A 24,136-nucleotide genomic window follows, 5' to 3' on the forward strand; every position below is an offset into this window, starting at 1 on the left:
AAACTAGAACTACCACACGATTCAGCAATTTTACTTCTGGATATTTATCTGAAGAAAACAAAAACGATCATTCGAGAAGTTATCTGCACCCCCACGTTCACTGAAGCATTGTTTACAATAGCCAAGATATGGGAACTAAGTAAGTGTCTGTCAGTGGATGAACATGAAAAAAAATGTAGTGTAGCTTTGGCTGGTTTGGCTCAGCAGGCTGGAGTGCTGGCCCATGGACCAAAGACGCTCAGGTTCTATTCTGGTCAAGGGCACGTACCTCAGTTGCAGTCCAGTCCCTGGCCCTGCTCAGGGTCATGCAGGACGCAACCAATTGATGTGTCTTTCTCACATCGATGTTTTTCTCTCTCTCTCCCTCCCTCACCCTGTCTGAAGATAAATGGAAAACATGCTTGGGTGAGGATAAAAAGAAAATGTGGTGTATATCACAATGGAATATTATTCAGTCGTAACAAAGAAGGCTGTCCTACCATTTTCAACAACCGGGACGGACTTGAGGGCACTGTGCTGAGTAAAATAAGTCAGACCGAGAAAGACAAATACCATGTGATTTCAATTACATGTGGAATATAAAAACACACACACACACACAAAACCGCCAAACAAAAGAAAACTGAACTCAGAGATACAGAGAACAGATTGGTCGTTTCCAGAGGCGGGGGTTGGTGGTGGGCAAAATGGGTGAATGTGGCCAAAAGGTAAAAACTTCCAATTCTGAAACAAGTCCTGGGGATGTACAGCGTGGCGACTATAGTTAACTACTTTATTGTATACTTGCAAGTTGCTAAGAGAGTAAATCATAAAAGTTCTCATCATAAGAAAAACAACGTGTAGCTGTGTGGTGACAGATGTTGACTAACTTCCTGTGGTGATCACTTCACAACATAAACATATGTCGAATCATTGTTACATACCTAAAACTAACATAATGTTAAATATCAATTATGCCTCTATAAAAATAAATTCCTTTTAAAAACCGAATTCTAAATTCCTCACCCATGACTTTCAGGGCACGCTCTTGTCATGAACCCCAGCCCCCCCCCCACACACACACACCAATAAGGGCTCTGCAACCTCTTGGGAGTCTGCTCCCGGGGGAGAATCCTGTGTGCAGGTGAAGAGGGACTGTGCCCCCAGGAAGAACCGACCCTCAAGTTGCCATGTCTTACCTTGACTCTGGGGTCTACTCCTTGCTTCAGTTGTACATGACCAGGTTCATCCACTAAGAAATAAGCATGATCATTACAACCTGTCTTTAAACTTATTAGCTTAACACAGATGAAGGCAAACGGTACCCTCCTTTCTAGAAAGATCTTTCTAATCTCATCAACCTTTTCCAGCTAATTCCAACCCAAGCAGGAGGTCCCAGCCCCCTGTCCCAGCGTGTCTTCTGCTACTCCCTGAACAGCCAGCCAGTGGGAGGGATAGCTGAGGTTGACCAGCTGGCTGGGCCAGGAGGCTCTTCCTAAAACTCAATGGGAGTACGTTTAACGTACAGTGAGCTCAGCAGGTGTTCTTCAGTTCCCACTTGGATTTATGACTCCCACATAATCCTCTGCTTTATTAAGCTATCGGAAAAAAAATAAAATCTGTCTGCCAAGATCCTAAAGCAGCGTGGCAGCCAGCAATATATAAAGGCAGTAATTGGAGGAGGGGGGCCGGCGGCTTGGCTGGCCTTGGACGGACTGCCAAGATGCTCCGGTGGAAATGCCCCCTGGGACCAGGGAGAAGAGGAGGACTGGGCTCTGCCCGTCTCCTGTCTCCGGGAGGGCAAGGCAGCTCACCTCCACTTGCGTCAGGTAGAGTCCTTGTCCATCCTTGGAGAGGTTCTGGAAAGTCTCTAAGTAAAGAGGTGGAGGGGATCAGGACAGGTAGACATGAAAGCAACTGCGGTGATTCTGTGTGAGCACTCTGTCTCTCCACAGGGGGTGCTCGCTGGGCCTCCTGGTCTTTTTCCAGCCAAACTCTGTACCCAGGGACCACTTGGGGTTCAAGTCCTCAAACCAGCGCTCTGACTGCCCCCAACCCCACCTCTCTCCCGCTGTCTCCCTGCACCTCCACTTGGCCCTCGCAGATGTGAGCTTGTCTCAGGAAGTATTTCAAGGGCATAGTTTGGGGAACCTCCCTCTTCCAAAGGAGAACTTTCTGGATCAAGATTTATGCCCCAGGCTTCCCACTGACGCCCCAGGGCTCTGTTCTGCTACGTGAATCGCCTAGCTCAGAAGAGAGTTCTTCCCATGGACCCCCCAGGACTCTTCTGCTACGTGAATGGCCTAGCTCCGAGCTCAGAGCAGAGTTCTTCCCACTGACCCCCAGGACTCTGTTCTGCTACGTGAATCGCCTAGCTCAGAGCGGAGTTCTTCCCATGGACCCCCCAGGACTCTTCTGCTACGTGAATGGCCTAGCTCGGAGTGGAGTTCTTCCCATGGACCCCCAGGACTCTTCTGCTACGTGAATCGCCTAGCTCAGAGCGGAGTTCTTCCCACTGACCCCCAGGACTCTGTTCTGCTACGTGAATCGCCTAGCTCAGAGCGGAGTTCGAAGAGATGCGCAAGGCAGGGGTGGTGGGAGGATCAGAGGGCAGCCACACTCCACCACCACAACCACAGCAGCTCCACTCTGAGCCTCCTTATAGCTCGGGGTTTCGTGTAACATTTCATTCACAACGAAGGGGGATGCTGCTGCCAAACAGTGTCAACCCCCTGGCCTGCGCAGCTGAGTTTCTGAAGCGGGGGAAGGCCCCTGCCCCTAGCTGTGCTGTCATGGGGCAATTCCTTCATTCAGGGCAAGACTGAAGAGTAGGGTTAAACCAGAAGCACAGTCCGCTGACCCTGGTGAATAAACAGGGTGGTGAGGAGGTGACAGCCCCAGGGTAGGGAATCCTGGGAAGAGAAGGGTGCAGAAGGGAGGCTGGGACACAAGCCAATGACACCCCTACACAGGCTAACATGGGCTCTGTCTCTTGGGGCAACAGCTCAGGCAGGACTCCAGCCCCCCACCCCACCCCCCCAGGCTGTGGCAGGAGTGCATCCCTGGTCCTCTCCTGAGTTCCTGGTTGCTGCGAGCTCTCCAGGATGTCCCCACGGTGACACTTACTTGCCATGGCTTCCAGCCGCATCAGGAAGCAGACCAGGCTGGGGAAGCTGACTCTGCCGGCGCTGTCGCCGTATCTGAGGACCATGAGATCCAGCAGCTCACCACTGACGGAGATCCCTGCGAGGAAGTCTGGGCCACCGGCGAGCAGTGAGCGGGGAGGGGCCGGAAGTGGGGCGGCCCGCTGCCTTGCAAGGGCTAAGACACCCTTCAGAGGGCCCGGTGACCTCGGGGCCCTCCACCACCACTCCCTACTCAGCCTGGCTCAGTGGCCAGTGTCCTCCTCCTCTTTCGTGTTTTTATGATTCTCTAGTTGCCTCTTTCTTGGTGTCTGGCCAGAGGCCAACTCAAGGTTCTCAAGACCCTGACTGCTCTGGGGACGCCTCGGCCTTCATAATCACCTGATAATGCCGTGTGAGATGGGAGGTGCCTGGACACCTGAGGTTTGCGCCCAACCCTGCTGCGGTCAGACCTGTCTCTACCGGTGGCCTTGGGAACCACCTCCCCCGACTCCGTGACCACATGGAGGTCTTACATGTGGTGCCGCTAATGTGCGTCACTGGTTCCTGGAAGGGGGGGTTCAGTCCCAAATCGGTCACCCAGAGAACAGGCTGGTCCTCAGAGGGAGCCCACCACTCAGGAGGTGCCTCGGGCAGGCAGGACAGAGGTGCCTTGCCCACTGTGGGTCTTGTCATCTCGTGTGTCTAGCTATGAGCCCCAGGGAGGTACCAACCACAAGGTTGACCTTCGAGCTCTAGAGAGCAAGCGGAAACTTCTGAGCCAGCCCACCCGTCTACCAAGGGGACCAGCCCAGTTGTCTGAGGGCCCCACACAGCCAGAGGCTGTTTCTCCAGCAGTTAATAAAATGTGGACTTGGAAGCCTTTAAACAGGGCATGCGCTCTCCAGCTTGCCACGCTCGGCCCCTGAAGGCTTTTGAATTGAATTCCAACTATTCTCTTTCTTTCTTCCTTTTATTATTCTGGAGTCACTAGTGAGGTCCCTTCAGGATTTCATCTGTCACTGGCTCTTCAGAGGTTCTCAGAGTCACCCCCAGACCAGGAGCTTGGCCTCACCTGGGGGCTGCTTAGAAAAGCACATTCCTGAGCCCACCCGGCCTTCCCGAACCAGAAACGTCGCAGGGGGTGGGGGGGGCGGTGAGCCCTTACAGTCCGTCTCAGCGAGCTCTTACACTTGGTGCGGAACCAGCCGGAGAACCCCGCTCTGGGCTAGGAAGAACGGAGGGGAGGCTAGATCTAAGGTGGGCAGGGGCAGCCCGTTTCTACCCTCTCTCCAGGCCAGGAGCCACGGGAAGGAACTATGAAGACTGTGGGACCTGGGGGAATTGATTTCACATTTTATTAAGGAAGCTGCAATTTCCTGACTTAACCTTTTTGCGATCCATTTCCCCCACTGGTGCAGCGGAGGTAGTGACTCCCGCCCTTCCCAGGTCCAGAGCAGTAGAAACAGCCGATGAGAGGAGATGATGGGGGTACAGGTCCTGCGGGACCCCGATGCACTCCTGCACCCTACGGCACCACTGCTATTGGCCGGGGATGGGCGGCTCCTGCGCCCCTTACAGCAGAGACACCGCCGATTTCCCTGAGCCCCAAGCCCTCTGTGAGGACAGCGTCAGCCTGCCTGTGGGTATTAACCCTGATGGCCTGGGTGCTGGGATGGAAGCGTCTCCAAGGGGAGGGTTTCAGTCACGTGGGGTTACTGTCTCACTAGGGCTGTGATGGGGAGAAGGGCAATCGGCCATGAGAACTCAGGAAGATGGAGTCTGAGCCCCAGCCGGAGGCCCGCAGAGGCGGGTGTAGGTCGGGGGAGGACACAGAGCCGCAGCTCGGATCTGTCCCAGCTGCCCTGGCTGTGGCACCGGCTTGCCTACAGCACGCGAGGGCTAACACACACATCACCGCCACCCTCCCTGTCGAGGCTGACAGCGTCCCTGCGTTACCTGCATCCTTTACGGCCTTCCCCAGATCCGAGCTCAGGAAAACGCCAGACTTCTGAGTGTTCTGGAAAACCCTCTGACGTGGGAAAAAGCAAGAAGCCCTGGTGAGGCCCAGGGCCCACCTTGAGGCGGATGTCCTGGGTGGAGGGAGGTCCCGGAAATCCCTTTCCATCCCTGGAGGCCGCTTCGCTGAGACTCCAGGGGCTCAGCTCAGAGGCAGGCAGGGCAGGGCAGCTCCTTTCTTTCGCACCCTGAACCCTCGCGCCGCAGCAGGCCCCGGTAACATCTGCTAAATGGTGGAACGCGCGGGCCCGGCCAAGGAAACGCGCTGGTACCTGGCAGTGGACGAGCCGTCTCCACAGCCTTGAGAACTCCTCTGGGTCGAGCTGCCCATTGACTTTCAGCTGCAGGGAGTTAAGGGTTAACCGTCCAGCGTGCAGTAAGCAGAGGGCCGGCCCCACCAGCAAGCCCTCTGTCCATCAGCTGGTGACACGGTCAGCCCAGCACCACCCGATGGGGACGGGGCCTCACGCCAGCTGGCTCCCGCTGCCGCCGAAAGGGACCTGGCTTAGATTTATTTTACAAGGGAAAATGGAGACTTGGAAGAAGAAAGCCCTGAGCAGAGGGGTGGGCAGCATCTCTTGCATCCGGGGGAAGAGAGCGAGCCCACAACACAGCGTTCGCCAGCCGGAGTGGGGGAGCGCGAGGTCCGAGCCGTGCGCCCGCCAGGTGCCCCGCGGAAGGAGCGCTTGCCGCGGGCTGAGCCAGCCCCAGTCAATCCGGAGCCTGATGCTCCACGAGCACTGATGAGGAGGATGGGTCTCCGAGAGCCTGGCGTGTGAGCAGGAGGAAGGCAGAAAAGACCGTCTGCTTTGCAGCGGGTGTTTCTCCCCTGGGGTCACCTGCCCCAGCCTGTGGGGCTGTGGTGGCCATTCTGATTCATCTGTGGGGATGGGTCGTGTCTCTGGGTGGTTCCAGACCACGACTGGCAGAGATGGGGTCTGATCCAGGATTTCATCAAGAAGCCTTCTGATCAGGCAACGACCATCTTGTTAAGAGTGAGGGAGCTGGTCCGCCGTCCCCCGGAGAGAGCCCACACTGGGGGAACAGCTACAGGCAGCTGGGGCCACGCACACAGGAAGCCGTCTTTCCTGTGTGCCAGGGACGGGGCCACACGGCTCAGCGGAGAGAGGCCAGGGCGGGAGTCAGGAGGCCTGTGCTTGACTCCCAGCTCCGCCCCTGTGGCTGTGGAAATCAGACGAGACTGGACGGCCCAACCCTTGTCCCCCCATCTGCACACCGGGCGGACTGCTGTGCAGACTGGGGGTTCCCCACAAGTTTCAGTAGTTGTTATCTTTGCTGCAGCTTGCTGAGTAAGATATTTCAATAGTGAAGTGTCCCCCGTGACCAGGGAAGGAGTGGAATAGTTCCTATCGGTGCTACAAGGAGACAGAAATCCAGGCACAAATTATGACTAGCTGTGTGATCTGGGCAAATTACTTAGCCTCTCTGAGCTCCTGCTTTCATGGTATGATAGTAAGTCATCACAGGGGTTGTTACACGAATTACAAGGAAAAAAAGCAGATGTACCAGTATAGTTCTAGGCACCGAGTAGTTGCTTGACAGATGGTAACTGTGGTTATTCTGGAGAGTTAGGGAGTTAGTCTAGAATCCCCAGAAACCCAGCCCTTTGGCGAGCTCTTAGAACCAAGATGAGAAAATACTGAGAAAAAGGTTCTCCAGCACCCGAATTAGACTCCCGGGGAAGCCTGCAGAGCAGCGGGGAAGGGCTGGGAGAAGACTGCAAAGGATACATCCATCAGCGCCACGACGCTCCGGCACTCGTCCAACGAGAACGTGTCCCCTGGAGGTCCTGAGATGGGGCAGAACAGGAGGGGCTGCAATGTCAGGGCGGGTGACGGCGGACTGGCTGGGCGGTGGGGATGGCTCTGGGAACAGCAGGTCCTTACCTTTCAGGAATTCCTGGTTGAGAAGTCTCTGAAGCTGGGTGGCATCAATGCCTCGTCCCTGGTCCAAACAAGGGCGGAATGCAGGGGTTATTCAGTGCCCAGGAGCTGAGGCCCAGCGCCCAGCGCTGTGAAACACAGATTTCCCATCCCAGGTCCCACCGAGTGCCCACCTCACCTTCGTCACGAAGCCCTTCCGGCTGGCTCCGGGCCGCAGTGATAGCTCCCTCCCCTGAACATCAGTGGTGCTGACTACTCCTGACCTTTGATACCTTGTGTGAGTACCTTGCTTTTCTCTCTTTACCCGTTATCGGACGGAAAGCCGTGTTTGCTTCCTCCCCACCACGCTTTGCACTTGGGAGCCCCTCGGGAGTGTGCTGAATGAATCAATTGGGCCCTGTAGGTGTGTTTCCCCATCTGCTTCCAGAAAAAGACTAAGAAAATATGGTGTGTGTGTGTGTGTGTGTGTGTGTGCAGTGAGAGGGGATTAATGCTGGAAATCTAGGCTAAGAGAAGGGCTCTGAGCATCAGTCTCCCCAGACACTGGAGCAGAAAGGGGACGTGATCGAGGGTAAGGGGAGAGAAACATTTTCGGGTCTAAACTTATGGAGGCGTTAACTGAATTCCATTGTCTGCTGGGAACACTGAGCGGCTTTATGGGCGGTGTCTTCCATGATGCTTTTACAGGCAAGGGCTGTTCAAATGCAGCTGTTTCTTATAGCAGCCTGGTCAACGCCAAGGGGACGACGTGACCTCAGCACCCTGGAAAAGTGTCTACACGGGGAAGGACTTGGAGTGAGGTTTCCCAGCAGGTGGCTTTGCAGAGCCCCGCTAGGTCAGGGGTAAGAGGGTGCCTTCCTGGACAAGCATCCCGTGGATGACAAACATGCTGTCCCCAGGCTTGGCCTCATCATAGAAACAAAGTAAAGAACAATCCTGTAGCCTGTCCTTATGGGAGTACTTTAGCCAGAAGGATGACCCCTCATGATGCCCCAGAGGAACACATTCTGCCAGAGCCTGCACGTGGCCCTCGGTCATCCATTCCATGTCTCCTGCGTCGGTTACGTCAGGGAAGTCTGTGTGGCATGCCCACCACCAACTGCACGTTTTCCTCAGCTGAATTGTGGCAGCTTGCTTGGCAGAGCAGTTGGCATGTCGACCAGGAACTCGAACAACAAGGAGACGAGCAGCTTCGGGCATTCATCGTATCTCTTTCCTTCTGCGTGTCTCCCAGCCCCCCAGCACAGCCTCTGACCTGGACCGGGACCCAGTAACCACCAGAAGGTTTGAGATGAGGATAGAAATGGAGATGAAATTTGCCTCATAAAATTCCCAAAGAGTTGGATTCTGTGTCTACACCTCAACGTTAGATTCCCAGGACTGACACTGTTTTCCCAAAGCTTAGCATGGTCCTTGGACAGTCCTAGGTATTTGGGACAGGTTTACCAGCTGAATCAATGATAGATAGGTGGACCTGGCCTGTCCCAGAGGCGAACTGCGTCCTTGATTGCCACAGGCAGCCACAGGATTATGGCACCATCCCCACTACCGTGGCCGATGAAGGTGACTCGTGGCACTGGGAGCCTTCCTAGCAAGTCACTGTGTTCGTTTAGGCTAGACGGACACAAGAGATCAGGAGAGAGGACACAGTGAGCCCAAGAACAAATGTTTTGTTTTCAACTTCTCTTGGAGGGCACAACCTCTGAGTATAGCTGGCGGGTTTTGCAGAGTGAGGCCAAGTTGGTCTGCTCGAGGGTGCCCGCGTGAGGGATGAGAAGGGGCTGGAGTCCAGACTGGGTTCTACTTCCCGGCCGTTTGTCATAAAGATGCATCTGGCCCTCATGTGGGCTCCAGTTACCCTCCATGAGAGACATTTGGTTGTTTGGAAAAGTCCTGATTGCAGAATATGTACCATTTATCATCTCATAGATTATAATTTTTATTTCAGATTTGTAGGTGCATAGACCGTATCGAGGATTTGGCCACCTGCCCCTGAAGGAAGCTTGGTCTCAGGAATCCTAGTCAGGCCCTGCTGATCACCTTGGGGCAGTGACCGCGCTTGGGCATCTGCTCTGGGGAAGCTGATCTGTCTTAATTCAATGCAAATTGATAGAGCACCTTCTCTGTGCCAAGGGCAGTGCTAGGTCTTAGGAACGAGGAATACATACGATGTCATCCCTGCCTTCTGGAGCTCACAGGCTGGGACAGTCATTTTGCATCAGGTGAAGAGGCTTTGGAATTCACTCAGATGTGGACCTGAATCCTGGGCCCATATTCATTTCAGGGAGGTTCATACTGAGCTGCTCCTTGCAACGTGTACCCTGCATGCCAGCCACCTTCTCCATTTCTCCTTGTGTTTTCCTCTGAGCCCAGGAATTTTCCTCTGGGCTGCCTCCTGGTCACCACTGCCCCATGGGCTATCTGAGTGGCTGGCATCTTCCTGTCCTTGGCCTCTGCCTGGCCCGAAGCTGGCACCATGCACACACTCATCTGTATCGCTTTCCGCACCAACATGATTGCTAATGGTAAAACGCCCGTTGTGCTGAGCCCTTGGCAGCTGTTTTTATCCTGACGTGTCAAGGCGTTCTTTATAACGGTTTATAAAACCATTAAGGGAACCCCCTGTGCAGGAAGAGCGTGATTTCTGCAGCTGGCCAGCTCCCGGGGGGAATGACGCCAAGGCTGGTGGGAGCTGGCAGGCCAGGAGAAGGAACGATTTCAAGGGGTGTTGCCAACTGCTTGTTTACAGATTTAAAAAGCACTCCCCCCGCAATGAGCCCCTCCCTTTCCAAGCTCTACATTCATCCTGTGTGTCAGCCAGGTGGGACCTCACTTCTCTCCAAGGTTTGGTAGCCAGATCAGTTCTGGAGACGTCCAGAGAAGGAGGCTGATAAATAACCCATCAAGTCACTTTTCCTCTCAGCATCCTGCTAAAAGCCTGGGAGAGAGTCCCTCTCTCTGGTCCCCCCATCACCGGTCCCCATGCTAAGTACTGTACCTGCTGAGCGTATTTGTAGAAAATGCTTTGTTGGGAGTTGTTTTCTGGAAGACTTGCCTGGGTCAAAGAGAATATAGCCATTATCAAATGTCTGGGGAAGGAGGGCACCTGTCTGATTCAGTGCGGGCAAAAGACACCCCCCCCGCCCCGGGGTCTGAGACAGAGGCTTTATCCAGCAGCCAGGGAAAACCTTTAGGGGAGGGGAAAATGGAAGTCTGTGGAAAGAAGATGGTTGGGTCCAGCCTGGCCTTGGAGGCCTGGTCTTCTCCCTTCTGCCCTGCCCCTGTGAGCCATTATCGGCTCATTATGGTGTCTCTGCTTTCATTGGTCAGTGGTGAGACAAGGGGGAGGAGACAGAAGCTCCTAGGGATGGAAGGTGGCCAGTGAAACCCACCCACTGCCTTGCTGCCCACCTACCTTCAGGGCTCTGAGGTTGAAACTGCTGCCCGGGTTCCTAGGAAGTCAGGGGACAGTGTGAGAAGAATGACCAGCTCACTGTTCAAAGGAGACTTGCCTATGGGGGGCACCTTAGGGGGCATTTACGCCAAGGACTGGGTGCAGAGCCCTCGGCATAGAGCAGGATGGGAAGTGGGCAAGGTGACAGCCAGCAGACAGATGAGCATCATGACCCAGTGTTCAGTCTTTTGGGTCATCTGGTCCTTAACCATTTAGGAAGTGGTTCCTTTCACAAGGTGTAGTAACCCCATCGTCAGGATGGCAGAGAAGCTTCGTCCCACGTCGCAACTCTGATTGGGAGCACAGTGGCTGTCTGGCTTGCTGGACCGATAAGGCTTCATCCATGCTCAACTGTAAAGGCTGCCGTGACTACAGTGATGTGTGCCTCGGGTCCGAGAGGGGTGGGGGGCCCGGCAGCCTGTGTACTTGTTGATCCCAGTCTTGACCACTGACATGGCATTAAAGACCCTCCACAATGTGTTTTAATAAAATGAGGTAGGATTTTTACTTAGAATCCCAGAGGTTCTTACCCGTCAGGGTCTGACGTTCTCAGGAAGATTCGAAGCAAGAACTCCACCGCTTCTGTGCCTGCAGACACCACCACCACGTAGGTTCCCGGGCTCAGCGTGAAGCACTTTGTGAGATTGCACCTGGTTTTAGTCACTATGCCCTTGTCCGAATTTCTGAATCGGGAGAAAAAGGTGGATGGCAATCTCTCCCGGAAGTGCTGAAACTGGAGGAAACAGGACCGTGAGAACAGGCGGGTGTGTGCGTCCCAGCTGCGGGGAGAGACCCCGCCTCCAGGAGAGACCCCGCCTCCAGGAGAGACCCCGCCTCCAGGAGAGTCCCCGCCTCCAGGAGAGTCCCCGCCTCCAGGAGAGACCCCGCCTCCAGGAGAGACCCCGCCTCCAGGAGAGACCCCGCCTCCAGGAGAGTCCCCGCCTCCAGGAGAGACCCCGCCTCCAGGGGGAGACCCCGCCTCCAGGGGAGACCCTCCTCCAGGGGAGACCCCGCAGCCAGGAGAGACCCTCCACCTCCTGGACCCCTCCGTTTACCAGGAGAGACCCTGGAAAGGGAGCCGGTGCTAACCCTGACCCTAGGAGGCAGCAGGGTTTAGACTGTTATTTCACACAGATACTGACTCTGCAGTGAATGCAGAGAAATGTGACAGGCGGTTTTACCTCATTGAGTCTAACAGCATCCTGGGCTCTGGGTTTACCTCTCTGCTTATATGTAAAGACGAATCCCATGAAAACGAGTGAGGTCGTTTTAACACTGGATTAGTCTTGGAGCCCCCAAGGCCCCTTCTGTCCTGCACTTTTGCAAAGTGCTCTCGGGTCCTCTGGACTGCTACAGGCTGCAGGGTGGGGCCCCCTTGGCTCCCTCCATGTCATCTTTCCAGCGGAGCCCTGAAATCTTTTCTCATTGGAGAATAATAGGCCCTGATCATTTTCCTTTTATTTCAATATTTTCTTAGAGATAAAACAATAAATATAACGCAGTTCCTATTACTGGATGTCACATACAAATTACATAATAAAAACCCCTTACTAAATAAATTTTCCCCAATACAGCCGAGCATGGGCATTCTATTTAGAATGGTTATGCTGCATGAAATGATTATTTGTGAGCCCTGCCTTGGAGGGAAACGGAGAAGGGGAGATGTTTTTTCAAGGGGTGGGGACAGGGCTGGGCTACACGATGAGTTGGGAGATAGGCCCGTGTCCCAGGAATGCAGCAGGGTTCTGGGTGGAGTCTCCAAAGTGGTTCTGTTGACATTACAGCAGCCCCAGCGGGTTTGGAGCCTGACCTACTGGAGCCCTTCTGGCAAAAGTAACGATGAGATCAGTTCTCCAGAGTCAGCACTGCCGTGCGTGTATGTGCGCGCGCACATGTGTGTGCTTGCATGCACACACGTACACATGTGTGGGCATCATGCCCCATACAATGTAGAAGATAAGGTTTTTCCTGCATCCCTGCTCTCCTGCCCTCCTCCCTCCACTGGACCCTTGTCACCCTGCCCAGGCTCCTGCTCCTGCAGAACAGACTTGCTCAGTGGCAGTAAGATGAGTGCGTGTGAGGCATGACAGGGGCGCCTGGTCCAGCACTCAGCAGCCCCAGCATCAAATCAACACCGGACCTGACCCTGAGGTTCTAGGGATGGGGCTTGTGCCTCTTCCTGGACCAGTTCCCCACTCCATTCTCCAGTTCTGGGAACTAAACACTGACCTGTTCCTTGCACCTGAGTGCTTCCCTTGGAGCCTGTCCACAGGTCCCACTTTTGTGCCGGGGCACCAGGGATCACAGCCTTATCCTAAACCCAGCTCCAGGGCTGGGCCACTGCTGGGACAGACGCGTCCTTGCTGCTTGCTTTGTGCCCAGGGTTCTGAGCATTCCCCACTTGGAGACACCCTGTCTGGCTTCTGTTTACCTGTTGGGACACCCCTGGAAGGCCTGGAGGGGGTATTCCTGTACTTACCAGACTGCTCCAGTCACCACCTACTGGCTGTGGCTACCCGCTCCCTCCCTTCCATCCTCAGTTCCCGGGCACGTGCATGTCTCCCACTGGCAGCAACAGCACCGTAGAGCCCACAGCCATTTACAGGGTCTGAGTGCCCTTGAGCTAGGTTTTCCAAGCTCCATCTGTTCGTCTCCATCCTTACTCATATTTTAAGCCATCTTTCACTAATGAAAACCAGAATATCTACTTAGGACGTAATTTGGTACCTTGAAATTGCATTTACATAGTACACATTCTGCCCAGCCAGTGTGGCTCAGTGCATCAAGAGGGTGCTGGTTTGATTCCTGGTCAGGGCACATGCCCAGGTTGTGGGCCAAGTCCCCAGTGGAGAGCAATGCAGGAGGCAGCCAATCAATGTTCTCTCTCATCGATGTTTCTATCTCTCTTCCTCTCTCTCTCAAATCAATAAAGAAAAACAGTAAAAAACAAATATAACTGGCTATATCAGCCTCATCTATTAGAAGCCAAATGCTCGAGGGTGGTTTCATGGTTGCAGCCCTTCTTGAAGGTTAAACCAGAGAACAGCTCACAGGGTCCAACCTTTAGAACAGTGTAGCTAAAACATTTCCCTCATTATTGACCTGTTTGGAGTTCCCAAGCTTGTAGCTGTGATGGGATGTAGCAAGCCTGAATTTGCAGACACTGAACAGTGAGAGACATATTCAGGCCATGGGTGTTGACAGGAGCATAACACTTTACCGACAGCAAGAGAGGCGTGAGAAGCCCAGTGAGGGAGGTGGTGAGCCATACCTGAGGGTCGACCTGTGGGGAAGAAGAAGAAAGGCAGGTTCAAGAACCCAAACCAATACACAAGGGCAAGCAGATCCCAGCAGGCCGGCTCAGGGCTCTGCGTTCCTTCTGCAGCGTGGGCAGCCGGTTCCCTGGCACACCTGGGGATGAACAGGGACCACTGCACATTCCCTGTGTGGACTGTGAAAAGGAAACCAAACCATTGTAGGGAGCATGAGGGGAAGAACATGGAGGAGGGGAAGGTGCCTGAGAGGAGATTACTCATCACTGCAATGATGAAAATACTGGGAGGAAAAGCAAGATGTTGATAGGGACAGGAGGTAAGACAGAACCTGGATCAAATGTAAATTCTCCAGCATCGGAGCTCCAGTGAGATGTAAACTCCTTTTATCCCATCAGACCAGTGTAAAATGCGATGGGACTTTGTTCCAGGCTCCTGGGGTTCGTAGAGAACGGATGTGTGCATCTGAATGGGGAAATGCCTGCGTTCCAGTCTTTCCGCGTGGCAGAAGGAGACACCGAGCATGCAGACCATTTTTAAGCCTCTCCACAGTTTGCAGAGCATGTAATGTGGGAGGTTGTCAGAGTAACCTTGCAGACAGATGCTGGGCTCCTTATTTTATGGATGTGGAAACCAAACCTCAACAGTGTAAATAGCAGGGATCAGAATAGAGAAGTGGCTCTTTTGTCATTAAGACCCACCACCAGGCATAGGTTGGCACAGCTGGCATGGGTTTCAGTTCCTTTCCACTGCTGCTCCTGGGCCCACCTATGAGTATGGACCACTTGATTTGCCCAGGCCGACTTCTCTGAGACAGGGGTGAGCTGGAAGGGAGGTAGAAAGTGCCAGCCTGGGGAAGGAGCTTTGGGGTGAAGATGAAATGGCGTGTCCATCCTTGTCCGTTTCCTCTGTGTTCTTCCTGCCCACTTGTACCCACCCATGTGCAGGTTGATGCAAGCAGAGCAGTGCTTCCATAGCAGTTGGGGAGCCCCAGGTCCATGGCAGGGCCAGAGCACCATGTGTGGTGTCATCTGGGCAGCACTGTACCCACAAACACCATCAGAGCCTGGAGACTTCTGAGAGCCTGGTTTCTGGCACCAACATAGCCTGTGTTTCAGCCGAACTGTGAAAGGAACCCAACTGTCTCTTGAGTTGTCAAGGTCTGGACAGTTTCTTGGTGTTTAATCTCATCAAGATCCTATCTGAGAAGATCTGGGGTCTGAGTTGCCCCCTTAGCAAAGTGGGCAGCTACGAAATAATGCATCTCTGACTGAAAAATAGAGAAATGGGCTTGGCAGCCTTTAAAAAACGAATCTGATCACAATCTTGCGAAGGCTCCTGAACCACAAAGACTTTGGGCAAATCAGTCAACACAAGCTGCTGTGTCACCAGCTCTGGGGCGCCAGACTCACAGATGACATGGCACACAGCACCCCGGTCGCTGTGCACCGGGGCAGCCCTCACACGCTCTCTGAGCTTCTGCTTCTCATCAGGAAAAGGAAGAGTTGGCTGAGATATCTTTAGTAGTTCTGTCTGGCACCCTGAACTTGAATCCTGGCTGGGTAGACCAGATGCCTCAATTTCTTCCCAACCTGACTTGATTTCTTTTCTGTCTTTGGAGGTGAGAGTTGGGGATCTCTGAGGAGAAGGTCCTCTTAGAAGGCACCTGAATCAGTCAGGATTATTGGCTGACAGCAATGGAAACCAATCAGGGTGACGTGAGCAGAGGTTATCTGTGAGAAGGCTAGCTCACAGAGTCCGTAAGTCTAGAGAACGCAGCTTGGATGGTAGGCAGGACCCAGACGAGACAGCTCCGCAGCTGGGCCCCACCACCGGGCAGGCCCACACTGCTGCCGGGCCCAGCGATTTGCTGTGAATAATCTCTCAACTGCTCCCACCTCCTTTGGTTACTTTTTCAAGAGTCAAAGCCCAGAGTAACAGGGGAGAGGCGGGGGGAGGGGGGAGCACGAGGGGAGCATCTAGTTGGACAAGCCTGGGTTCCTATCTTCCCCTTTGCATCCAAAGGCTTCTCTGGGTGCTGCAGAGGGAGAGGGGTCCTGCCTTCCCCTTGAAGAGAGTTCAGGGGCCTCTGGTGATGGAAATGAAGACTGGCCACTGTCCGGCAGATGTTCTTTGATGGCCTCAGCAGGTTTAAGGCACCTCCAACTATTGCGCTAAACCCCAGTGACTTCTTTTCCATTGATTTCATGCAACTAGAAAGTGGAAACGTGCTCAGACAGGGCAGAACCCAAAGGGGTCTGGAGCCGGAATTACTGTTTTTCTTCAAGCTGTCCGCATCACCAGCAAGGCAAGTTCCTGAGTCCTGCCGAGAGCCCTGGACCGGGACCAGAGGTCCTGGCGTCAAGCAGACACGTGTCACCTCCTCGCTGCACATTGGGCAGGTCATCCTGCTCCCGGCTTTGGCTCCCACAGTTCTAAAGGTGGGGATACTAGGCTTTTTGAGACAATGAATGTGAACATGCCTGGGACTCTGAAGTGTTACCTCAGAGGACCCCTGATTAGAGTGAAATCCACCCCGCACACAGGGCTGTTCTGCCCTGAACGGAGTGCCCGGGGCCCTGCCGGTCCACACACAGGCCCAGACCATGGTTGTCAATGTCACCTCAGTCTCACCGAATAGAAACTGAGGTCATTCCTACAGATAATCAGAGCCCATCCAGAGAGGTGATGCGTGTGTCCGATGACTTGGGGAACATCTGGTACCCTGTCCTGGCTCTGCCATTAACTCTGACCATGTCACTGCACCCCACCGGGCCTCAGTGTCTTCGATTCTAATGCAAAGAGAGAGAATCCCAGCATTTGCTGGTTGCATGATCATCACTGTCCAAGTCATTGCAGAGGCTGTGGGGTGCAGGGCTTAAGAGCATTCACGTTCTCTTTGGGCTGCATTAAATTCTCTGGGGAAGAAGAGGGAGCAGAGGTATCAGATTTCCTTTTGTCACTCTTTTATTTTAAATGGTATTTAAAAAAAACAAATTCCCTGATTACCTACACACAGTTGGAATGCGTGCAAGCTTACAGGCAGGGAGGGCAGCCTCACCAGGAGCTGAAAGGCTGTTGGGAGTGAGGCTGGTGGAGGGGACACGGGCCTTGGAAGTGGCCAAGCAGGTGCGTGCAAGCCAGCCACTGAGCTATGACTGGACTTGGGTGAAAACATGAGCGAAAAACATACCTCCTGGCTTTATACCCAGGATTGTTTCTTTCCTGAAACTTCTCCCAAAGTTTAGCTAATGATTCTCAAGTTTTCATTCCACAAGCATCACCCAGGGAGCTCATTACAATGCAGATTCTCAGACTCTGTTGGCGGAGATTCTGACTCAGAAGGTTTGGGGCGGTCCCAGGAATCTGCAGTTAGGACAGCTGATCTCGGACCAGACCACCTTTTCCGCAACAGGCATTAGAGCCTGCAGCATACCAGGGAAGGCTGACGGGAGCAGGGCGTGTCCCCTTCTAGACTTGGTCTAGTCCAATCTCCTCCCTGTCTCAGGTTTTCCTGCAAATTCACAGAGCTGGACCAGATGATCCCCATAGTCCCGTTGGGTTTTCTCTCCGAGGCTGTGGTTTGGTGAAATCTCCCAGCCTGGCTGGCTGCTCTCTCTCCCAAGGGCGAGCCCTGAAGCAGGCAGCCTTACCTTGAACACCTGGAAGTTGAGTGGAAATTTTTCTTCTGCCCTTAAATTCTGTGGCATGATGTTGAAAGACACAGCGACATTGTTGCTGTCCATGCTCTCGGGCACAGAGAAGATGTACTGGGTGTTCTGTGGAAGTCCTTCTGCAAGAGAAAGAGCTGGTGCTGGAGCTCAGCTCAGCTCCTGGGGCTCCCTGGAGGGGCCAGGTCAGTTCATAGACCCCGGGGGGCAGGGCCAGTTCATAGACCCTGGGTGTTCATAGACCCTGGGTGGGGGTGGGGGGACCAGGGCCAGTTCATAGACCCTGGGGGGGCAGGGCTAGTTCATAGACTCTGCGAGGAGGGGGGGCAGTTCATAGACCCTGGGGGGCAGGGCCAGTTCATAGACCCTGGGGGGGCAGGGCCAGTTCATAGACTCTGCGGGGGGGAGGGGTCAGTTCATAGACCCTGGGTGGGGGTGGGGGGGCCAGGGCCAGTTCATAGACCCTGGGGGGGCAGGGCCAGTTCATAGACCCTGGGGGTGGTTACAAACTTTGGATTTGGACACACAAGGCCTGGCTCCCAGTCCCTACAGTTACTGGCTGTGGAACAAGCTTCTTTATTTTGTGAGTCTCTCCTTTTAAAAACAGGGAGGAGAAGTATATTCACCACTTGGTGAAAATGTTTCTTAAACTATAGATATGAGGACCAGCAGAGTGAAGAGCCTGGGGGTTGCAAAGAGGAACACCCTGGGGGATGGGGTCACTCAAGCAAACCATTCAGACAGGCAGGTGCCAAGGAGCGGGGTGCACATGCTAGGTGCACACGTGCACACACACACATTCACACCCATGTTCTGCACACAGCCTCCTCCCAAGGACGTGTAAGCATCCTCGGGTTCATCTTCACAGGGAGCTATTCTGGTCACTCTCGTGGCCCGCGGGGAGTGGGAGGGGCAGTGAGAACACGTGATACTCCTGAGGTCACAACCAACATGGTTTCTCTCAGGGGAGCCCAAAGCCAGGTTCCGGGGCCTTCCTGGGATCAGCACGCTGCTGCAGGACACACCAGCCGAGGGGGGGAATGTTCTCCCTGGCGTCTGGTGGCTTTGTGGTCTCTAGGGGCAGATAGAGTTTCCAACTCCACTGTTTGCAGGTGGGGGGGCTGAGGACAGAGAGACCTGCTGCACCCCCAGAGTCTCACAGCCAGTATGTGGCAAGGACAAGGGTTTAACCCAGCCGTGACCTTTGTCCAGTGTCCTTTCCACGCCGTCCCTCGTCCTGGAAATTGCTGAAGAGCAGGGATGTGCTTCTGCCCCTGGGCGGTGGGTGGTGGTTAGCTCAGGACCGTGGGAGAGCAGAAGGGTGGGGGGGCACCTGTGAGACTCTCCTGCCCACCCACCAGTGACCATTCCCCTTGCAGAAGTGTAGCTGTCCCTTCAGGCGACAAATCCCTCTCCTTCCAACTTCGGGTTGATGATCCAGAACCAAGAGCCACTGAGACCTGGAGCCAGGACGGGATTGGGGCCGACAGCTTCCTGTCTGGCGGAATCGTGACCAATGTCATAACTACCTGTGGTGTTTCCTGGAGTCACGTGGCTCTTAAACGTCATCTGGGACCATCTTTCATGGGGCATGTTTTTAAGGCCCATGTTGACTGGAAATTGGTTACAGACATACAGGCAGGAGAAGTTCTCTTGGAAATCTCGACATGACATCCTGTTAAAAATAGGCACATGTCACTTAATGAGTACTATTTTTGTCACCAGGGTCGGTTCCTATCACTTCACTGTGCCTTTGCCTGTCAGCTACAGTATTCACTGATGCACCACTGTCCCACCCCCAGATCTGAACCTCATTCTCCTCCTGGGTCCACCGCGGTCAAGTACACTTCTGCTCCCTCGGTGGTTGGGAGGACAAGACAGAGTCAGAGTCTGGTTCTGCCTGTCACCTGGCCAGGGCTTGCTCACTGACTCCCATCTCCTGACCCACTGGTCCAGCTGTGAGGCTGCTGGCGGCCAGCAGGGGGCCGCCGGGCTCCCTCCGCCTGAGTCCTCCACGCGGTGAGAAAAACCCCTTTCCCCGGGGCCCTTCGCAATTTCACTGTTGAGGTTTTTATCAGAAAAAGATGAATTCAAGACCTAGAATCCCACCTTATGCTGTGAGTGAAGTGGAGATACTGGAAATATTTCTCCTTCACATTTACATTTGTTCCTCTGGTTCTCAATTACGTAGACCCAGCCTCCCTTCCCCTAGGCGGAGTCTCATTTAGAGTGTCACTAAGGAAGCCAGACAGCCCTCAGAGAAAGGTCCCTCTTGTCCTTTAAGATGACAGCATACGGACAGAAATGTGTTTTCAAGTCACCCAGTCCTACGTAGCTGCTGGGCAATGCCACCAGGGTGTCCCTGGGAGCTCCGGGACCCGGCGGGACAGGAGCGCAGGGTCATCTCCAGAACTCATGCCAGGGAAACTCTGGAGCGCCAAGGTCCCAACGAACCCAGAAGAAACAGGCATGAAAACCATGCCTCCCGGTTTCTAGGACACTTGGTTTCAAAGCTCCGGGGGCAATATTCCCTTTTCCCATACGTTCCCTGGAAGTTCCAACATTTCAAAGATGAAATATCTGTTTCACAAAGGGAGGCACCCCAGTAACTTCCCACTCAAAGCTTGTGTGTCTCGGTGGAGAAAAAGGCTCCCTCCACACAGGTCTCTGCAAAGCTAATCTCTACTCCACAAAACTTCAGGGAAAGAGAAACGACCGAGGGTGTGGGCAGCTGACAAAGATTTGAAATATAATTTTAAAAGAAGAGTAAATACCAAAACTCGCCATCATCTTTGTCCTTGTACAGCTGGGCTTTCTGCTGGTGGTGGGTTTCCTCCCACTCCGGAGACCTGGGCGAGGATGGACAGACAGAGCGTGAGTCTCCCAGAGCCCTTCATCTCTCCGGAGACCTGGGCGAGGATGGACAGACAGAGCGTGAGTCTCCCAGAGCCCTTCATCTCTCCGGAGACCTGGGTGAGGATGGACAGACAGAGCGTGAGTCTCCCAGAGCCCTTCATCTCGACCACGTATGGCAGGACAGGGACCCTCTGCACAGTCCCCGGCAGTTCCTGGGTACACGTGGAGGGGCCGTTCTACCTAGTGCAGGATCCAGTCATCCTCTGCATGCTGATGGCTTCCAGGCTGTTCCCCGTCTGGTCCTCTTTCCTGAGCTACAGATGGACTCCTGCTACCGTCCACCCCACGTCTCCATCAGAGCCCCACAGTGACCCCGAAATTAACTCGTCCCAAACTGCACTCATCCTCTGCCTCCTCCTGCTGCCCGAGGAGAACATGAGAGTCGTTCTGTCTCACGCCCCCACCTCCAAACCGTCACCCATGAGGACGACGTATTGAGTCCAGCTGCTAAAGCCCTATGAGGCCACCCACTGATTTCCACCCCTATGGCTGTTTTCCTAGGTTAGGGACCCCCCCTTGGGCTTCTAAGTGGTCCCCCTGAACTCAGCCCTGCCCACTTTCCCATCCAGTCCCCCACACTGATCTCAAAACGGTCTTTCTAAACCAGAAATCTGATTATAGCATTTCTCTGCTTCAAACACATCCGTGGTTCCCTTTTACCCTCAGGATGAAGTTCAAACCCCTGAAACAGCACCTTGGCCTCTACCTACCTCTCCAGCTCGGCCGGCCCGCCCTTGAATGCTATACTCCAGCAATAACGAAGGCCTCCACTTCCCCAGAAATACCTGTGCCCTCCCCCACCCCACCTCTTGACCTTCACCTTGATGCTCCTTCTGCCTGGAATACTCTCCCTCCTTTAGGTCCTGCAGCCCAATAGGTTTTACTCATCTTTCCTCCTAAAAGGGCTTTTGTTGGAAGCTTTGCTTGTCCCTGTCTGGGACACTCATGCCACCTCCAGAGTCCGTGCCCCCCTCAGAGCCCCACAGCACTCCTGTCTCAGCACTGGGTACCCTGTTACCTGTTACTGTCTGTGTCACCTGCCACTGAGTCAGCTCTGACTCTGGCCACTTATCAGTGAATGATGTCTCCAATGGCCCGTCCTCAGCAGACTGCTCAGCTCCTGTATGCTGCTGCCTATGGCTTCTCCCATGGGTCACTTCCGCAGCATTCGGTCCTCCCCTTCCCCTGCCGCCCTCCGCGTTCCCAGCGCTACTGCCTTTCCAGAGCGCCCTGCCTCGCTGTCCCCTCGCCAGTCTCCAGGTTCCACGAGATCACTGGGCCTCGCTCACCAGGGTGATGGTATCCTCGCCGGGGTGTGACATGGCACACAGTAGGCATGCAATCATTGTTTGTTTGCTTAATCGATAATTAAAATTATCCACGTCATTGGGGTCATGTGTTCCCAAAGCTAGTCCTAGGGCTGTGGTGAAGGAGGAGACCCTCACAGGCAGAAGGGAACAGGCGCCCCTCCTCAGCTCACCCCGCAAAGTGGAGGCGTGCCCAGAAGCAACATGCCCCGGAGGCACAGAGGGCAGAGAGCGCATCTTTCTCTGCGAGTGGCTCACACCGAGGGCCGGGGTCACCCCTGTGCTGGGAGAGCAAGGCAGGGGCCACCCCTCAGGTGCCTGGCTGCAGGCTGAGCCAGTCTGACATGCTATTGTAAAATGATAATTTTATAATTAAGCGATAATTACATTTTCGGCAGCGTGTAAGGGAAAATAAGTGTAGTGTAAATCAATATGCTATTGATTCATGCAAGTTTGCCTTTAAATGAGTACGGCTGACATTTCAACTGGGACTGAGATTAGACCATCCGGCTCGCTCCCTCCATCCCCATTCTTTAAAGAGGAGGGAGAAAACCCACCACCTGCATGGAAACAGTGACCTAGCAGCCCCGCCGCTTCCTTCCAGCCTGGTTCTGTGGGACATGGTGAACCTCCACGTTCAGCCCAAACACCTGACCCTACAGAGCAGGTACTGCCAGGTCCATCTCCCCGGGCCCGCTGTGCACACCTCTCTCCTCTGCTCAGAGGCCTTCATAGACCCACCGGGTGTAAATCCAAGCTTCTAGGCCGGCAAAGGCTCAGCCCCAGCTCCCAACACCTCTCTCCCCAGTTCCCCTGCATCAGGCCAGCTTGCTGGCCGTGAACACACTGCAGATGCTCCTGGCTCCGCACAGTGGCCTACCTGTCCCCGCCTACAGTGATCCCTTCGGAAGTGAGTCAGACTCTATTTTGGAAGTTGAACTCAAGTTCAATCTCATTCAAGAAGCTTTCCCTGAACAGGTGCCAGCCCGCCACAGGCGTCTCTTTCCTGATCTCACACGTCCCTTGCTGCCTCCCTGGTCATTTGGTATTTGGCATGGGAGATGTGGCCACGAAACATCAACTCCTGAATCTGAGGCCTGTTCTCCTACCCCAGGGCACTGTGGCATTGACGTTTGTCACCCTTCCGGTCCTAGCTCATTGGCCAACTCAGAATAGGGATCTAGCTGATTGTATCACCCCCAGGCTTTATTTGGCAGCTCGGGTGATGATTGAGGAGACTTGGCAAGGGCCAGAGGTTGTTAAGATTTTCATCAGAAAGGGCAATGGGTAGCCCTGGGAAGGAAGGAAGGACAGAGGCAAGAGAAACAGAGGAGGGGCCGCTGAGCAAAAACATTGTCCAGCGGCTCCTGGTTTTGCAAATTCGTTCCCCTTCTTTGGAGGGGATTCGTCGCCCAGGTCTCCAGGGGACCCCTGAGATCACACCCAGGTTTATGCTGTGAATTCCTGTTGCTCATTTCCTCCTGCTCCCTCTCTCCCATACTTCCTACCCTCTACCCAGTGTCTCTCCATCTCCCTTTCGCTGGCAGCCGCCTGGTGCAGGCTCACACCCGCTGCGGGGCTCACACAGGATCAGCGGTCCCCTCCACAGCCCACAGCCCAGCCTGGGCCACTGCTCCACACGCGGAGTGGCTGGGAGTTGAGGCTGGGACACTGGCCCACTCTGCATTCGCCTCCTAGAACCCCCTTTTCACTGGATGATTTTCACTGCTTGTTGGGTCCTGTTCTCCTGTTTGAATGCTTTGCATTTCCTTTCAAATCCTGTTCTTTCCCTCTTCCATGGCCCCACACCCCGGCCCCTCCCCCCACACCCCACCCTCCCCCCACATTCCGCCCCTCCCCCACACCCCACTCCTTCCCACACCCCACCCTCCCCCATATCTCACTCCTCCCCCCACCCCTCCCCTCCCCTACCCCACACCTCCCCTCCCCCCACACCCCACCCCTTCCCCCACATCCTGCCCCTCCCCACCCCCCGCCCCCACCCCCCAAGGCAGCTGTGGCTGGCCTCTTCTTGTGGATCCACACGGGCCCTCAGAGGAAGGCCACAAGTCTGGGCCCCACTGCTGCCCAGAGGAACAAGCAGCAGTCGTCCCCTGTCCCTCTCAGGACTGCCATCTCATTCTCAGCAGGGGTGGGGATCAGGGACCAGTCTTCCTGGCAGCTGGGAAATGCCAGCCCAGCTTCCAGAAACCTCACCACAGAGCCAGGCCCCTGCTGGTCAGCTGGGCCCGAGAGCAGCTGCCTGGGGTGTGGCCAACAGGGGCATCTGAGACCTGCTTGCTCCATCACTCGCACCCTGAGCAAGGTGCTAGTCCAGGCACCGGTCACACGTGAGTCCAGGTCAGCAGGACAGGACATCAGCCCAGCTGGACTGAGTAAAATGATCACCCAGATCTTTGCCTCAGTTACTTGGCCCCCCCACCCTCCAAATGAAGTCTTTCATCCTGAGGACATGGCATCATCAGGACCAG

General features: G+C 54.5%; 1 protein-coding gene across 1 annotated transcript in view; it reads right to left on the bottom strand.

The window, feature by feature from the left end:
- Nucleotides 1–1,169: 1,169 nt before the first annotated feature.
- Nucleotides 1,170–24,136, bottom strand: part of CAPN13 (calpain 13) — a 49,166-nt gene continuing 26,199 nt past the window's right edge. The window contains exons 8-21 of the mRNA XM_036263563.1: nt 20,196–20,270; nt 18,951–19,096; nt 17,404–17,543; nt 13,750–13,761; nt 11,009–11,211; nt 10,440–10,476; nt 10,023–10,079; nt 7,028–7,085; nt 6,872–6,930; nt 5,393–5,461; nt 5,061–5,133; nt 3,106–3,234; nt 1,794–1,849; nt 1,170–1,231 (exon numbers count right to left, since the gene is read on the bottom strand). Of these exons, the coding sequence (XP_036119456.1) occupies nt 1,205–1,231; nt 1,794–1,849; nt 3,106–3,234; nt 5,061–5,133; nt 5,393–5,461; nt 6,872–6,930; nt 7,028–7,085; nt 10,023–10,079; nt 10,440–10,476; nt 11,009–11,211; nt 13,750–13,761; nt 17,404–17,543; nt 18,951–19,096; nt 20,196–20,270 (1,141 nt within the window). The 3' untranslated portion in view covers nt 1,170–1,204. The remainder of the gene's footprint in view (nt 1,232–1,793; nt 1,850–3,105; nt 3,235–5,060; nt 5,134–5,392; nt 5,462–6,871; nt 6,931–7,027; nt 7,086–10,022; nt 10,080–10,439; nt 10,477–11,008; nt 11,212–13,749; nt 13,762–17,403; nt 17,544–18,950; nt 19,097–20,195; nt 20,271–24,136) is intronic.

The sequence above is a fragment of the Molossus molossus genome, unplaced genomic scaffold, assembly GCF_014108415.1.
Source record: "Molossus molossus isolate mMolMol1 unplaced genomic scaffold, mMolMol1.p scaffold_m16_p_15, whole genome shotgun sequence".
In the NCBI taxonomy this organism is placed as follows: domain Eukaryota; kingdom Metazoa; phylum Chordata; class Mammalia; order Chiroptera; family Molossidae; genus Molossus; species Molossus molossus.